Source organism: Gopherus flavomarginatus, chromosome 3 (genome assembly GCF_025201925.1).
Source record: "Gopherus flavomarginatus isolate rGopFla2 chromosome 3, rGopFla2.mat.asm, whole genome shotgun sequence".
NCBI classification, from domain to species: Eukaryota; Metazoa; Chordata; order Testudines; family Testudinidae; genus Gopherus; species Gopherus flavomarginatus.
The window spans coordinates 240181065-240199592 of NC_066619.1; the positions used below are offsets into that span (position 1 = coordinate 240181065).

The 18528-nt window shown below is 40.3% G+C and overlaps 1 protein-coding gene across 9 annotated transcripts in view; it reads left to right on the forward strand.

The window, feature by feature from the left end:
* Positions 1-18528, forward strand: part of APBB2 (amyloid beta precursor protein binding family B member 2) — a 330575-nt gene that overhangs the window by 143380 nt on the left and 168667 nt on the right. For 8 of the 9 annotated variants that reach the window (XM_050947571.1, XM_050947568.1, XM_050947575.1 and 5 more), the window contains one exon: positions 5325-6137. The exons of the other annotated variant lie outside the window; for it this stretch is intronic. In XM_050947571.1, coding sequence (XP_050803528.1) covers positions 5325-6137 — 813 coding nt within the window. The remainder of the gene's footprint in view (positions 1-5324; positions 6138-18528) is intronic. 9 annotated transcript variants of the gene reach the window in all.

Here is an 18528-nt window from a genome sequence, read left to right on the forward strand (position 1 = left end):
CCCCCCTCCAGTTCCTATACGTAGAGGTAGCCAGGGAGCTCCGCACGCTGCCCCTGCAGCTTCCATTGGCTGGGAATCACAGCCAATGGGACCTGCAGGGGCGGAGCCTGTAGGAGCCAGAGGGGGGACGTGCCGCTGTTTCTGGGAGCTGCTTGAAGTAAGTGCCGCACAGAGCCTGCACCCCTGACCTCATCCCACACCCCAGGCCCCTGCCCCATCTCTGATCCCCCCCTGCCCTCCAAACCCCTCTGCACCCCAAACCCCTCATCTCCAGTCCCACCCCAGAGCGCACAGCCCCAGCCAGAGCCCTCACACCCCAACCCCCCTGCCCTCCTGAACCTTGAACTCCTCATTTCTGGCCCCACCCCACAGCCCGCACCCTCAGCCAGAGCCCTCACCCCCTCCCTCACCCCAGCCCCCAATTTCCTGAGCATTCATGGCCCACCATACAATTTCCATACCCAGATTTGGCCCTTGGGCCAAAAAGTTTGCCCATCCCTAATGTAAAGGCAGTGCCGTATGGTGTACTGGGAAATGTGAAGTACAGACTTGGGACCAGCTCCTCCCCTGCTTTGCCTCTTGTGATGTTACTTATACATCTGAGGGAAGTGAGTGGAAAACACTCCCAAATCAAAATGGTAATATTGAGGGGAAAATGTGGGTTGGAACTACTTTGGACCTCCTTGGGAATTATTAGGACCACTCTTAACTGTGAGATGTAACCAAGTGGAAATGGTTGCATCTGACTCAGAATTAAAGGTTGTGAATGAAGAAGAGATGCCAAAAGAAATCTGATTCCCTGGAATTTTGAATTGCAAATTGGGATATGTTTCCTCTGGACAAACTCACAGTCTGAATGAAAGCATCTCAGTGCCTGAAGTAGAGTGTTATATTTTCCCTGTCACTCTTTATCTTTTATGTTCTGTGTCTGTTCTCATTCTTACCTTCAGGTAATTGAAGCCCTTCCCTAGTACTCATATATTTTCCAGTATGTCCAGTAATTCTTTCTCAGGCAGTGTCTTCCATCCTTGATAGATAGGAAGTGCTCTTCACGTCAAGATGGATTTTCTCCATCTATATTCCCTTGTCTGTTGTTGGCTCCTGTTGTTTCTCTCTTTCACTTCACCTTTTTCTATCCTCTCGCTTTGTCACCTGCTGATTTGGTTCCAACTCCTTCCCTCCCTCATTTGTTCCTGTCCTGTCTTACCATTTGACTCCTCCCCCTTTCCTCTCTTAATTTCCATTCTGGTTCTCCTCTCTCTCTGCCGTGTACTCGTGTCCAGTCCTCCCCATGCCCATTAATACTAATTCCCAGCTCATTTGTTTCTAACTGATGCTGCTCCTAGCTCTGCGTAATACTTCAGTTTCAAGTAGAACAAGGAATGGACACAAATCTTAGGCCCACAGGAGCTGACTGATAGTGCAGGAACAGCACTTTGTAAATGAGTGCGTAAGTGAGTGTGAAGGCAGGATCAATGGAAGATAATCAGAAATCTGCTTCATGAGAGGACATATTGTTCTTAGCCCTCTCCCTCATCTAAATATGTGCACTGCTTAGGCTCTGAAGGATAGGAGTTGTACATTTGAGTTAATGTATAAACAATGTACAAACAATGTAATGTATAAACAACAGTGAAGTACAATAACTTCATGTTGAGCCATTTAAAACCTTAGCCCATGATTCACTTTCTAGGAATGAGTCAGTATTCATGGGAGATCTTTATTTTGCTGAGTAGACTAATAATCATATTGTTTTGTACTTACATCCCCATGTGTTGTTTTTGTCATTTGAAATGTAATCCACTGGAGACTGAATAAATCACGTGGAAGGATGTGTTTGAACTTTTTCTAGAAAGGTTTATTTTTCTTAAGAATTCTGTTTCAGACAAAAAGTAGTTAGAAAAACATTGCAGTGGACACTGGACTCTTCACAACAGAGCTGCCTGCTTGTAACAATATGAATTAACTGTTAATTAACTGTATATAGATTGTAATCTTATTTCAAATTGTCATAATAGTTTTTGTTTTTTGTTTTTTTTTACTTTTTATTTTACTGGTACTATAATTTTCTGATTTCAAAAACTGGCCACCATAAATAGCATACAATTGTGGACATTCTACCAGGCATAAACTGGCAGATGTCACAAATATCCTTTCCTTAAAAGTTTTACATCGATTGTGTTGGTTGGTCACAGGATGACAATGAGCCACCAATGTGATGCGGCCATGGAAAAGGCTATTGCAGTCGTAGGTTGTATCAGGCGTGATATTTTCAGTAGAGATAGGGAAGTGGTAGTGCCATTATACAAGGCACTGGTGAGACTTCATCTGGAATACTATGTGCATGTCTGGTCTCCTATGTTTAAGAAAGATGAATTCAAACTGGAACAGGTGCAGAGAAAGGCAACTACGATGATCAGAGGAATGGAAAACCTACTTACGAGACTCAAAGTGCTTGGCTTGTTTAGCCTAACCAAAAAAAGGCTGAGGGGAGATATGATTGCTATCTATAAATACATCAGAGAGATAAATACCAAGGAGAAAGAGGAGTTATTTAAGTTAAGTGCCAATGTGGACAGAAGAACAAATGGACATAATCTGCTCATCAAGTTTAGTTTTGAAATGAGACAAAGGTTTCTAACCAGCAGAGGAGTGATGTTCTAGAACAGCCTTCTAAGGGTAGCAGTGGGGGCAAAAAACCTAACTGGCTTCAAGACTGAGCTTGATAAGTTTATTGAGGAGATGGTATGATGAGGCTGCCTGTAATGGCATGTAACTGATCTGCAGCTGCTAGCAACGAATATCCCCAGCAGACAGTCATGGGACACTAGATGGGGAGGGCTCTGAGTTACTACAGAGAATTCTTTCCCAGGTATCTGGCTGGTGGGTCTTGCCATATGCTCAGGGTCTAACTGATTGTCATATTAAGGGTCAAGGAGGAATTTTCCCCCAGGTTACATTGGCAAAGACTCTGGAGTTTTTCACCTTCCTCGGCAGCATGGGGCCAGGGTGTAAACTATGTAAATGGTGGATTCTCTGTAACTTGAAGTCTTTAAATCATGATATAAGGACTTAAGTAACTCAGCAAAGGTTATGGATCTATTATAGGTTATAAGTCAGAAGTGGGTGGGTGAGGTTTTGTGGCTTGCAATGTGCTGGAGGTGAGACTAGATAATCATGATGATCCATTCTGACCTTAAAGTCTTTTAAGTGTTTAACTTCTAGATTGCCTTCAGGTTTCAGTCAAACCACAAGAAATTAAAAAAGCAAATAAATAAATTCAAGTTACTTCATGTTCTAAGACCAAAAAATCTACATACATACTTTTATAACAGAGGGCCCTTGTACATAACTTTATGTTGAGACCTCAACCAGATGAGTCATGACATTACTTTTCATCTTGAAGGATCAATCTGATGGACAAGATGTGAGATGGCAACTCTTAAAAGTATTTAATTACCTCTGGGAAATACACAAATTTCAGAAACTTTGTGATATTTTTGAAACCTTCTATGGTTACAGTTGGAATATATAAAAATATACATTTGTTATTAACTAAATACCCTTCTGACTTTAGTTTTAGTTAACAGACCAGAATTTGAGGAAATCACAGTAATCAGATCATGAAAAATCGTGTGTTTAAATCCTTTCGTAAACCACCCCTTAGGACTGGAAGTTACTCTAGGTCTGTGACACAGAGGAAAAAAGAGAGTAAAGGATATGTTAGTCTGTTTTCTAAGGTTTAAATTAAATGAAATATGTAATATGTAATTTTGAAAATGAGTTAAATAGTAATGTTAAAAAGTGTATCTGAATTTAAGTAAACCTTTCATATAGTGCTCCTTATTTTGTATATAAAGAAAAAGCCCACAAGTACTTAATTTTTGTAAATCCACATTTTACAGTAGTTCTTCTTTCACATATTAAATACTCAAAGGTGGCTGGCTTATACTATAGGTTTTTTTAATCCATGAATATATCTACCGCTAAGCCCTCATTTTACTGTGCAACAGGCATATAGCAAATCAGCCCTGTCTGAGAACTAGGAACAACAGAGATGGTGCTTCATACTCTGTCAGAGGGAGTGATTACTAATTGTCCTCTAGTTCGTTTGCATCTCTCAAAAGAGTGAGTAACAGGAAGCATTCAGAGTATTTATTATGATTAATGGGAGCCAACTTTATCATGGCAGTGACAATAGGCAGCAGGGAAAACAAAGACTACTTTTTTTTTAATAAAAAATCCTTTACTTGATCATTTCATCACGATCTGAAAATGCTGTGCTTGCCCAGGCCTAGTTCTCTGAAAGCTTGAGCAATGTCTCAGAGAAGCTGTGGTCAGAGAGTTTGCCCACAAGTTGCAAACCACTAAGAAAAGTAAAAGAATGTTTTAGTCCAGTTATGGAATATATGCAGTCTCCCTTTGGAAGTACAGCTTATCAATAGCCAGAGATGTTGTGAACTATAAAAATAGCAGGCCACATTCATCCCTGGAGTAACTTCTTTGGAATCAGTAGAATTGCATCAGGGATAAATTTGCCAAATTGTGTTTTTTGTGTGGCTGTGAAAAAATTGTTGCTAAATATATACAGTATTATAAAAACACTATAGATAACAAAACAGCATAGCATGCATACATAAAAACACTAGAGAATTGCCAAAAATTAGCAAATATCTGTACAAAAAAAATTGCAAACAGCTGTGGTACATTTCTTGAAGCTGTTAAGAGGCAATAGCTGGCTTTGCCAGTCAGCCCTAAAATAAGCAATAACAATGTTTTATTGCTACCAGGGTGGAAAGGGAGTAGTGTCTTGCTTTGGTCTGTAGGGCCACTCACTCTTCAGGGACTCAACAACTCACTGCTGATGAGTCCTAAAGAAATTCTTGCCCTACTCTTTGGCTGATGAGGTGGTGAAACATATAAGTTTTAGTGAGAGAGAGAGAGAGAGAGAGAGAGAGAGAAGGATGATGAACTTCAGGGCTGCAAAGCAGATGCAAAGTACTTCTCTCCCTCTCCAAAATTTACGTAGTTGGAACATAGTAACTCAAACATGCGAAAATGTAAAATAAAATTTGGGATCGAAAATCCTGTATACTTTTCTTAACAACTTAACATTCCGCAATGTCATCTCTACCCTTTTTGCCATTGAACCTCCATGTTTGATAAATTGATCTTTTCTGTTGAGGTGTCTGTTTTCCCTCCTGCTTAGTTTGTAGAAACTATTCTTTACACGTTATATAAAGCGTTGCATCTCATTTCCAACAGCTCTGGTACAAGGAGTATACAATTAATGTATCTCATGAATGTGTCTTTTTCTTTTCTAGTTGACTCCAGTGTGGACGCGTTGGCTGTGTTTATGGCAAGCAATAGCACAACAGACGTTGTGAATCGCAATAATCCTGCCACTCCTCCAAATACTCTTAACCTACGCTCCTCCCATAATGAACTATTGAACGCGGAAATAAAGCATACAGAAACAAGGAACAGCACTCCCCCAAAATGCAGGAAAAAATATGCATTAACTAACATTCAGACAGCCATGGGCCTTTCGGATCCAGCAGCACAGCCCCTTCTGGGGAACAACTCTGCCAATATAAAGCTGGTGAAGAATGGAGAAAATCAGCTTAGAAAAGCAGCAGAACAGGGGCAACAGGATCCCAACAAAAATCTCACTACAACTGCAGTTATAAACATAACTTCTGAGAAGTTAGAAGGTAAAGAGCCTACCCCTCAGGATTCTGCAGGCTGTGAAATATTCTCCTCTCAACCTAGGAGGACCAAGAGCTTCCTAAATTACTATGCAGATCTGGAAACATCAGCCAGGGAACTAGAACAGAATTTTGGGAACAGCCATGTAGTGATGGAGGAGAAAGCGGCACAAAGTAACAGCCAGGCTTCTACCATGATTGTCAATGGGGATGTGTTGCCTCAGAAACAAAACAAGCTGTCCAGTCCAGAAGATGGCCAAGTAGCCACTGTGTCATCAAGTCCTGAGACTAAGAAGGACCATCCTAAAACTGGAGCCAAAACAGATTGTGCATTACATCGGATTCAAAATCTGGCTCCAAGTGATGAAGACTCCAGCTGGACGACATTATCGCAGGACAGTGCTTCTCCAAGTTCACCTGATGAAACAGGTACAAAAGTGAAGAAACATTTCCCTCAACTCTTAGTAACCATCATTCTTTAAAAATGTGTTTGTTGTTTCTCTTGAGTCTTATTGTGTAAACAGCTGGCAATAAGTGAGACAATTTTGGAGAAGAAAGGGACATTACAAATAGCAAGATGCCTCTTAATGCTTCTTACCAAGCAGTAGCTTGTTTTGAGAGAGTTATGAGTCCCATGGTAAGATTAGGTGATCATTATGGTCCCTTCTGGCCCTGAAATATATGAATAAAGTAAGTCATAGCTAAACCTAATGGTAAGACTAATACATAGCTCCTCATAAAGTTAAGAAAACTGACAACCTTCTATAAAAGAGGCACTGTCAGGTACCACAGCTGAGGTCCCAGTGATGACGAATCCTAAATTTGACCTTAATTTTTTAAAATAAAAAGTACTTAGTCGGTTCCAGATGAAAATCATTCATTTCTTTTAAACACCTAGCCCTTTGTTGCTGAGAAATGATTAATTTAAAACAAACAGAAGGTGTATCTAACACATTGATGGTGATGTTAGCTGGTAATTCTGGTACATGGTGTCTGAGTACAAAATCTACAGGGTAAGAGATACTGCTTTCAATTTTTTAAAGTTTTTACAGGGAGAAAAGATTTTTTTTTTAATTAAAATCTATTAGAAAAAAACCCAATTTGAGGATATCCTTTAAAAAAAATCTGACATTTAAATAATACTGTATTCTACACTTCTGTATGCTAATTCAGAAACTGAAATCAGTGTGTTTCACATTTTGAAAGCCTGGGTCCATTAATTATTTGAACAGTAATGGTGACTACTGCGGTAGCACTGTTGCAATTTACAGCTCTTCTGTATTGTTTTTAAAGTTGCAAATAATTCATTTACTGTAGGTAATGGACTTTGTCATCTTTTTATATTTGGATTTGTATAAAAGGATATTAGTTTGTGGGAAGGCAAATGCTGTTCTCTCTGAAGGTGATCTGGGGCCAAAGAAATTGTCATAGCTATGTATGTATTACAAGTGTGTTTCGCTACGAGAGTGCAGTAGTTCTGTATCAGAATTGTTCAACAATACATTTTTGGCCAAATTCACAGCTGGAATAAGGGAATGCCACTCCTGTGATTTCATTAAAGTTGTGCCTACTTAACCCAGTGGTATATTTGGCTCTGTAACTGTAAGAATTAAAAATATAAAACCAATGAACAAAATCTCTGAACAAACCCTTAATACCAGGGGGATACTAATTTAGTTGGATTTGAACTTTCTCCATTATTAATAATTATTATTATTGAATTGCTGTAGTGTCTAGGGTTAAAGAGATTTCTCTTTGTTAGACTAGATGTGGTGACTGTAATAAGATCTCAATTTCTGCTTTGATATTAATTCTTAGTGTACATCATGTACGGTCTGCGTCGTTGTCTGAAGCAAGAAACCAGTTGAAGAAAATGTTATTGGCATCTACAGTATATGTTTGATTAAATTGTTTAATATTGTGTCCACTAGCTCGTAGCGTAATTGACAGTCTCCATAGATGAGACCCTGTAGAATTGTGGGTACAAGGAAGCTCTTTTATTCCATAACCTTTAGGGTCTTTGAGCAATTGTTGGATTTTTTTTTCTTTTTTGTGGAATGTAAGATTTCATTTAAAAATAGTTTTTGTATTGTGACGACCCCCCAACCCAAAAAAAAAATTGTCCATCTCCCACAAAAAAAAGCAGTAGTAAATGATCTCCCCTCTCAGTGAAATGTAAGCAGGCATCATTTAAGAGCTAATATTGTTAAATGGGGACAATGTAAGGCGAAGTAAGGCCAGCTTCTGAAAATGGTAGCTTCAGGCTCTCCAATCCATTTCTTCCCCCAGAAGGAGCTCTTTCATTGTGCAGTGAAGTGTGATTTCTATGACAGACTGCCCAGACTGCTGTGGTTTCTGTGGTGAAATCATGGCCTCACTGAAGTCAGTGGGATCAGAATTTCACTCCTGAACTTTTTTATTCCTTTATACTTGAACTGCAGGAAAACAATATTTAGAAAGCTGAGAGAAACTGTTGAGAAAAATTGCAGAAAACAGTCACTCTGTGTAATATGAGGGTTTCTTTACCCGTCCTCTGAAGCTTCTAGCACTGATCAGTGTCGGAGACGGAGCACTGAACTAAATGGAACTCTGGTCTGATATGACAATTTCTTGGTTCTTAAAATGTTTTTTCCTAAGAAGCTAAGTTTTTTTTTTCAAATGTAAGGATTTTAACCACTAATGCCCATTTTAAAGCTCCCAGAACACTAAAACACTGAGAGTTATGCTAATTTACCATCTTTAATTCACCTCTGGCTTGTCAAAAAGCTTATTGTTGAGATGCTTTCCCTCTTCTAGGGTGGATAGTTTGTTGATGTGACTAAGGCCTTGGCTATACTTGAGAGTTACAGCGCTGTTGGTGGCTTTATAGCGCTGTAACTTACTCCCCGTCCACACTGACAAGGCACATACAGTGCTGTATCTCTGTGGCTACAGCGCTGCTTGTACTCCACCTCCACGAGAAGAATAAAGAGTATAGCGCTGCTGCTGCAGCGCTGGGGTGCCAGTGTAAAAATCTTAGTACGCTGTGACTGACCTCTGGAAGCTTCCCATAATCCTTTTAAGTAAAGATAACTCTCTTTGTTTTGTTGTGAACTCCAGGCTCCAGAGCTGGTTATCAAAAAAACAAACACAGCTCCTGTTTGCTGTGAATGGGCAGAGGCAGGGGGGCTCCCTTTGGAATGCCCACAGCTAGTGTTTGCTTGAGGTGGGCAGGGAGAGGACTTGAGGAGAGAAGCAGTGCGGTGGGAAGGAGAGGGGGATCTGTTTCGGGGAGGCTGCTTATCTGGTCTGTGAGGGAAAAAAACAAAAAGGGCTATTTGCTTTCAGTGAGTGAGAGGGGGAGGGGAGGGGGTCGGATCTTGCAAGGCAGGGTGCTGACACAGTGTCGGCTCCAAAAATCCACTCTCTCTGTCTCCCCCACGCTCCCTGTCACACTCCACCCCACCCCTTTTGAAAAGCACATTGCAGCCACTTGAATGCTGGGATAGCGGCCCATAATGCACCGCTCCCAATGCCTCTGCAGATTCTGCAGATGTGGCCACAACAGTGTGCTTGTAGCTGTCAGTGTGGCCCAACTGCAGCGCTTTCCCTACTCAGCTGTACGAAGACGGGTTTAACTCCCAGCGCTGTGCAGCTGCAAGTGTAGCCATACCCTGAAAGAGGTCAAGAAGCCAAATGTGGTATTTTCCTTCGCAGTGGTTCATGAATGTCATGACTGGTGCTTTGTAAAACAGTTAGAGCCTGATTTTTTTAAAGGTGTTGAGTATTGACAGCTCCAATTTGGGGGTGCGTGGGGGGGAATCCTCCACTAGTAAAAACAGCAAAAATCATTATTCACGGAAGTATCTTTAGACATACGTATTATAGAGCAAATTTTCTGAAAGTAGTTCTCAGCAGTGACTCCATTCACACATGTCTTCAGTTATTTGGACCACCAGGCATCCACAGGAGTCCGTGGCCCATGATCAAGTCAGTTTATCTAGTCCATTCATCAAGACCATTTATCTAGCTGCTAGGATTGTAAAATAAGGCATGAACCACCTGTACTGGCTGATACAGCAAATGAATGATCTGAACTTACCTTTCTGATAAAGGAGTGAAGAACAATTTTGGGTGGTTTTCATTTTAACCACCTGAGCTTTTATCTGATCATTTCCTAGTAGGTGGTGAAGGTATTGGGGTCTTTAATCCACAAACACTTACCATACATCATGATGGTTTCATTTATATCTGGCCTACCAATTGGCAGCTATTAGATGTTGCAGAGATGGGTGCTTCAGAAACACTGAGAGATCAAGTAATATTTTAATAGTCTCTGCAATTTATGATTTTATTGTAAAGGGCTGATCCAGAGCCTCATTGAGTCTTTACACTGATTTTTAGTTGGGTTTGGAGTTAAATTGAGTCTAATCCAGGTAGAAGCAATTTGTAAGGGTTATTAGTCGATTTTCAGGTGGGCTGAGGAATAAGTAATAATTTCTAAATGCTGTAAAATTAGGGAACCAGCATAGGTTGTATAATGTTGTGTGGTATCTCTGCACCTTAGGCAATCAGATCCTTTTTGAAAATTATTTGGTCATATATAAGGCTAGTATTCCTTGTTTTTTTTTTCTTCTTTTAAAACTGCTGCAGTGCAGCATTGTGAAATAACTTCTTTATTCTCGATAGCTTTAGAGAGAGAGGAAATTTTCAAAACAATGGACTCGTCAGACTTTAAAATGTGTCAGGCTTATTGATGGCATGTGTTTTTGTGCATTTAGCTGTACCTTATTTTTCTGTTAGAATTGATTTAGGCTGAAAACACCAAGAACTTCTTGGATGTAGTTTTATATGCTGTGAGAAGGAAAAACTCTTCCTACTGTTAAAATTCTATAGATCCCGTTAGTAAAAGGGAAAAATTTCGAAGAGCAATCTATACCTTAAAATAGGAGTTCAGTGTTAATATATAATTCAGATACATATTGCCATGGTGCTAAAGGAGCATTTTGTTGTTTCCTCTGAGTCATTTTATTTCTATTATTTTCCCCAGTCTGAATCTCATGGAAAATATTTCTTAATAAACAAAATTTAATATTAGTTTGAACAAAATGGGCATGTCATTGGTTGCAGAAATGGAAACGTGAGAATCTAGGTTTGAAAGCTACAATATTCTTGCATATCCTGAACTTGTGGCAAGGAAGGGTTTTACATTCAGACCAATATGATGTTCTTGGGTGTTGGGAAGTAGAATAAGTTAGTGAACCATCTCATAATAACTTTTATAATAAATACTGTTTAAGACTTCTAACCCACATGTAACACTGTAATGAGAATTTTAATTAGTTGATACAAACTTTTACATATTGTATACAAAAATTAATGAATGCACATTTTTGTTCTACATGAACTTGATCTATCAGACTTGTTACACAAGCTGCTAAATACAATAAAGGAGAAAATAAGGGTATGTCTACACTGCAATTAAAAACCCACAGCTGTCCCTGCTAGTTGACTCGGGCTCATGGGGCTGCTTAATTGTTGTGTAGACCAGGGGTGGCCAAACTGTGACTCGAGAGCTGCTTTTAAGTGTGACTTGTGAAGGTCCCCTCCCCCATTCTCCACATACCAGACTGTGGGGCGGGGGAAGCTTGGGACTTCTACCTTGCAGCAGGGTGGTGGGGTAGGGGCTTCTGCCCATCAGTGAGGAGGGGCTCAGGGCTTTAGCCCTGTGGGACACACCTGCCGGGGCTTGAGGCTTCAGCGGGAGCAGAGCTCAAGTCCCTAGCCCCAGAAGGTACTTCCTACAGGGCTGAAGTGCCAAGCTCCTGCAGGCAAACCCTGGCTCTCGAACTTCTTAAGACAGTCGTATGCAGCTCAGAGGGTCAGTAAGTTTGGCCATCCTTGGTGTAGATGCTTGGCTGAAGCCCAGGCTCTAGGACCTCTAGATGGGAGGGTCCCAAAGCTCCGGCTGCAGGTCGAGACTGAACATCTGCACTGCGCTTAGACAGCCCCTTAGTCCCAGCCCCACAAACTTTGAGCCAGCCATAGGTGTCTAATTGTAGTGTAGACATACCCTAAGTGGCTATCCTCCATTGTGTGTATGTGTGTGTGTTTGTACTGGGGAGTGGATATAACTGAGAGATGATAAATGTGAACTATGTTTTTAACTGTAAACTCTTTGCTATTTACAAGTAAAATCACATTTCAATGAAAGGGGGGGAAATAAGTAAAAGACTGGCACAATATATCTAGAGTGAAATACATCCTCCACTTTGAACTTTTAGGATTTGCAGCATAAGATAGTATAACAACATAATCTGCATCTGTTAAAAAAAACCCTTCAATGTTTTCTTTTTTTAAAGTGTAAGTGGCTGCAAAGCCATCAGTCAGCAGTTACTGCTATGAAATGTTATTTTAAAAATAGGTAATATTTAATCTCTTATTTCGCAATGCCTACTCTTCCTGCTAGCAAACGGTATAAACATGATCTCATCTGTCAGGTTTTAACTGTCAGGTTTTCAGCCGTTCAGTCACTTTTAAAAGAAAAAGATACCTTCTCGCTTTTTGTAATTGGACAAAACTTGTTATTTCTCAGCAGGCTCAGATTATGTTAATCTGGTTTAGTGTGTGTCTGTTTCAGCGGTTACCAGATGGTGAAATTCAGGTCCCAGAAAGGTTATGAGGATTTCCCAGGAACTTTGCAGCCCCAAGCAACCTATGCTGTTCTACTGAGATCATTGCAGGTAGGGAGACATTAAATATGGCCCTCTGTTCCCTATAACAAGGAGAAAATAGTTCCATTCTGTTCCCTCCATTGTAGCAAGGGAAGGAATGGTCAAGATGGCTTCCAGCATCACCCTAGCCCCTTCTCCTTCCAGTAAGGAGAAGAAGGGAGATGCTTAAGGATGGCCTATCAACCCCTCAGCACAGAGAGGCAGTGGCCAAGTTTACAGGTCCCTGATGGGATAATTGTTGTCACATTTAGTTTAATAGGAACTTTGCCATGGACTCTTATAGAAGCAGGATTCGATCTTTTATACTTCTAACTCACTTTATTTATCTGTAAAATGGGTGCAATAACTACATCACACAGATGTGCTAAAGCAAATTAATCAGTGTTAATAAATTGATTCGTCATTTATGGAGCAATACCCACCAGAACTCTCCCAACATGCCTCCTTCCCCCCTTCCCCACACTGGAGTTCAGGGGACAGCTGCCAGAGGGAGTGGCAAAGCCACCTCCACCAGAATTGTATCAGTGGACACTTGCACAGGCAGAATTCTCCACTGGCCATATCTGGCCACTTCAATCTGCCTAGTGGGCTGGAGAAGCTGGCCTTAAAGAATCTCAGGGAATACTTCTAGCCTAGACTCTGGAAGGCTGCTTTTCAGAAAAGTAGGTGGACAAAGGTTTTCTTTTTTAATTTAATATTACACATTTGTTTACTTAATTTATACAATTTTAATTTGTTTTAAATTCTGATCCATAGCTGAAGTGGCAGTGTCCGTTTTTTTGAATATCTTATATTTTGTTCTTATTTTGCCTTCTGCAGTTACACTGCAGTTACACTGAATAACTAGCGGGGACTATATAGTCTCAGATTCTGGTGAGGGAGAGGCTGTAAGGCCCGGATTTGTAAAGGTAATTAGTTGTTTCTGCAATCAGCATTGCAGTGCCCAAGTCTCACTTTCAAAAATGATTTAGGCACCCTAGCTCCCAAGTGCCTGAAGCCCTTTGGAAAATGAGACGTGGGCTCCTTAATCAATTAGGCATTGCAACACTGAGCATCTTAACAATGCACAGAGAAGTATTTACCATTCAGTTACTGCTCAGAGAGGCACATTCAAAGTTTCACACAGTTCCAGTGACATTTCAGGTCATGAGAATTAAAGTAGCAAGATAGTTCAGCAGCTTCATGTTTTCTAACCCTCTTCTTGATGCTCCAGCAATACATGTCAGGGACCAAAGGAAAAGAGGGTCATGAATTCACAGGGTCTGGTCTGCCATAGGCTGTAACCAGTCCCTTGAGAGTAACCCTTTTAGTGTGCTGGGCCCCAAGGACCCACCCAGTTCCACAGTACAGTCCCCTGGCCTCCAAGACTCCAAAATTGGGCCTTCCAGCATCAGCGAACCTTTTCTCTCTCTGTGGCTCCCTGCAGCAAATCCAGCCAAGCCAGACTCCTGCAGGACGCTTGTGCTATCCCCTTCAGGGCACAGGACTCTCTGAGTATTTAAAGTGACAACAAGCAGCCTTTTCAAAAACAGAGTAGAGTTTATTAGTCGACGGAATACTGCATTGGGGAGTCCTTAGGCTTGCATACAAAATCAAAATTAAGACATGGTTACATACCGGATAAGACAGAGCAATCAGCCAGCCAAGGTGTTATGGAATCCATTTCTGTATCTGTCTCTCTGTCAGTCCCAAAAGCCAACCCGTGTCCCCTCCTGCTGACCTGTGCTGAGTTCACATGTTCTGCCTCCTACAGATTTCTGTGGATAGGTGTTGGTCAGTCAGTCCAGTTGTTGGGGTTCCCATTTGTTTTTTTCCGGATCCTCCAGTAAGTCCTTAATGGCCATTTATTCCACCTGAGACAGTTATGTGACAAAACACTTTGTCTCCTGCTCTGCCCCAAGAGCAGCTTTTGAACCCTTTTTGCAACCTGTGGGAAGCAATGCAAAGTGCAGAGGGAAACTGAGACACACATGAGCATCACAAAAATATTGCAGAAAATTTCCACCACCTCACAAGAGGTAACAAAGAAAAGAGATACAAAAGCAGACAACAGTTGTCTGATAGCACTTAGGAAGGAGAAAAGAAATGGGTTTCCAACACACTTAATCCTATTAAAGGTTTTGGCCTAACAGGTGCCTGGAGAAATACTAATATCCAAGATAGAGATTATATTTAGCATTTCTCTACAGACAAAAGTATACTGTAAAAGGGACATTTTCTTCTTCCTAGAACATACTTACTGGAAATCAGAGTGCAATATCCTCTTTTCCTGTCTTCTGCATCATTTTCTATCTTCTTGTCCTTACATTAATTTAAACAGTTTACCAAAATCCTGGCAATAGAACAGTTTGCTATTAGGGGGTGTGCAAATTAAAGACTTCAAAAAAATTCTGCATCTTCAAACTACACCTCCTCCCAATTCATAATAATGAAGTGTCCCAGTCTATCCAGAATCTCTTAAAGCTGTACTTGTGGCCGAATAATTGTATTTATTGCATTATCGACATAGCTACCATCTCTGGAGGAGGTGGAGGTCCTATGCTGATGGGAGAAGTCTTCCTGTTGGCATAGGTAGCGTCTCCAATGAAGCGGTACAGGTGCATTGCTGCAGTGTTTTAAGTGTAGACCTGCCCTTAGAATGAACAGGAACCCTGTGATCTTCCTGCTATAATTCAGTGCTTAACCAAATCAAATGGCCAGACTGAGAGGCAGATATCCTTACAGAACAATTACAAACCCCAATGCTTTAGGTGTAATTGACATCCTTATATGCCAAACTCTGGTGCATCTGGGGCAGATGTTTATAAAACTCTTCCTAGAACAAAATAAGGCCTCCCCTACAGTGTTAATTCACCCAAAAGAACTGCAGAACAGCTTCCATGGCTTGGTGAACAGTAGCCAGCAGTGTGCTCCCCCAACAGACAAGGCAAGTGTACCAAAGGAAAGAAGATACTTCTCATGAAAAATTTCATTTTAATCGAAAACCCAACTGAAAAATAGTTTAAGTGAAAAACTTTGACCAGCCAAGTAGATCGTCCTGTGCACCTTTACTAGATACAGAAAAAAAGTTTAACAGAATAATGCCCTGATTCTGCAAAGACCATGTTTATTTGTATAACTTTATCCCTGCAATAGTCCTATTGACTTCAGCTAGATAACTTGTGTGTGCTTAAATCTTTGGAGGATCCGGGCCTAAAATGGTCACACTTGTTTGCAGCATTAAATCAAATAGGATTTAAAAGATGAAGTTTTCTGATGGGTCAGAGCCCTAAGTTCTGCCCACTCTTCAACGATCCATATTAATGGCCTGAATTTAGGACCATTAGGGCTGAACAAGGGCCCTAGCTAAGTGTGGTCATTGTTCCCTCTCTTCTTTATCTTGACTGTTGAACCTGTGGCCAACACAATACAGTTTTGCTCTCTGGGACAAGGTATAAATATAAAGGCTATCAAAAATAAAATGTCCATATTTTGAAGATGGCATTCTCCTTTACAGTACATCACTAAACCAAATGCTTACTGTTAATGGTCTCTGAGGTAAGAGTTTCAATTTAATCACTGAAAATCCCATACAGATGTTATAATGAAATCCTCCCTTGAGAATCAGGAGCCTGAATCTTGTAAATGGAACATGGTATATTGGACTTACAATACATAATAAGGCCTTATAAGACATAATATTTCTATATGATAAAAAAACTACAGCAGAACTGAAACCATGCAAAAATATTTAGAAAGATGGTCAATTCTGCCACTAAATTTAATAGGTAGCTTTGACACTAGTAAAGTGAATGTCTTTACAAGATTCATATTTGTTTTCCAGTCCCTACATTAGACACACCTAATAAACATGTTCTGTTCTTCAAAGCACATTTCTGGGTTTCCTTGGTGTGAAAAAAAGACAAGTCAAATAGAAACTTTTACAGGATTGCAAAGAGAGGAACAGTTCTTGCAAACTTCAGCAAATATCAGGCAACTCACATACACAATAGCATGCCCAATACTGTTACCATGTACTTTGATTTACCAAAAAAGCCAACCTACTCCCAGTTTAGTGCTTGAAAACAAACTCAAAGACTTCAGAACTGAAGAATGACATCAATTCAGAATATTAATGACAGCTGCTAGGATATGCATCACCAGAATATGGTTCACAATAGAATTGGGTTCAGTTAAGTTGTTGCTAGACAACATTCAGGAAATATGAGATAGGAAAACAATTTTATAGCCTTGACAGTTGTAGGACCGGTTTTAGAAAAGATGGGCTTTATTAGATCCGGTACTCACTGATCTCCACAGGGAAGATGCTCTAAATAGGTACGTACTTACTTATGCCACACTGTGTCTGAATAGATACTGGTAGAGGCTTTTGTCTGCGTGCTATTGGTAATTGTTAACCAATTGACTTACTTGACTAATTGCTGCCTATGTACCAAATAACTCTTAATATCTCTATTACTTCTTGTTTATAACACATACCTGTATAACTTCCTGTGTGCTCAGACTAACTAACTACATAGTCATCTACCTTTAATTATCCCTTTTTAAGATGCATGTAAATGATTACATTTATGTCTTCACAGTGTTTTTAACTTGGTAATTTTGTTCTAAACGGCCAATCAATAATTTATACAGTTTTCCAGTAATGATAAATATTTTGGAGCGACTGGCAGGAGAACAAGATAAATTGAACTGGAACAGCTATCTCTGGATGCGTGCTGAGTGCTGTTTTTGCATACGCAATGCCTGTGTAAATTATACAGACCCAATTTTCCAGTGACAAAAAGGGACATCCAAAGCCTTTGGAAAATCAGGTGTTTGGTAATACTTGGGACTCATGCTTGCTTTTTTTGAGATGTGTGTGCGTCAGGACAAAATTTTCACATTTGAGTTCTAAATTTAGCCACCCAAATCTTTAATTAGATGCCTAACTAGATTGCCTGACTTGAAGTCAAGGAGAAATTAGGGTGTTCAGCACCTTTGAAAATAAGGCTACTTAGTAAAAATTGGTGCCTAAATAGGAATTTATGCTCTTAACTTTAGGCACCGAAGTCTGAAAGTTTTTACCCAGACAGCCATCCTTCGAAGGAGTCTGGCACCATTTCAGGTTGGAAGGAATCAAAATATAAGCCTTAGAAGAAGCTCTGTGGTACAGACTCTCAAGTCACATCTTTAACGATGTAACCAACTTTTACCAAATAAATCTTTTATTTCAAGGAAGTGACTTTTTTCTATCTCCCTTAAGGCACAGTCCATACCCTCTGTGTACAGAAAAACTCACTCCCTTCCTGAGCTTTGGTTTTATTTAACAAACAAATTAATAATAAAACAAAATAAAGGTCAGGCCTTCTTTCCAGGCTTGGTTTCTCCTAGATTTCCACGCTCAGGGCTGCTTACTTCTAAATCTTCTCTGCTTCACATCTAGATTTCCGTCAGGGTCCTTCAGAGCCTGCTTCATTCCCTTTTTAAAATTCTCTTCAGTTGAAGGGTCCTGCCGCCAGCCATGATTTTGCTGGCAGGTGATGCAGGGTGGGACTGGCTTCACCTTTTCTACTCTTCTTGTGATGATTTGTCCAACACATCATACTCCCATACTTAGGCCTATGCTTTAGATGTACCGTGCCAGAACATCAGTGGTGTAAACTAACATAGCTCCACTGACTTCATTTGGCTTTACACCAGCTAAGGATCTGGCCAACTGCATCTAAATTTGGTCAGTTGGCTTATGTCATTGTCAGTTGGTCTCCTACTTGTAGGCCCCTGGGTTTTGTCCGGGGGAGATGGGGGGGATTTTTATTGATTCGCATGGCAAAGTTTATAGTTCTCTATTTGGAGGAAAATATTGTGCTTCTTTTTAATCATGCAGGTAGTGCTCAGATACTATAGTGTTGAGGGCTTTACAAATGCATGTAATGAAGTTCTGTGTACTATAGTTAACTGTTGGTTAAACTAAAGCTTGCTGTTTATTAGCTGGAAAATATAGAATATTTGAGCGGGAAAAGGGAAAGATGCAAGGTGTGCAGATAACAAACTTTTATGACAAGAGTATGTAGAAACATGACTGACAGCATTGCTTTAATAAGAGGATTGAAGCTATAGCAGTTGAC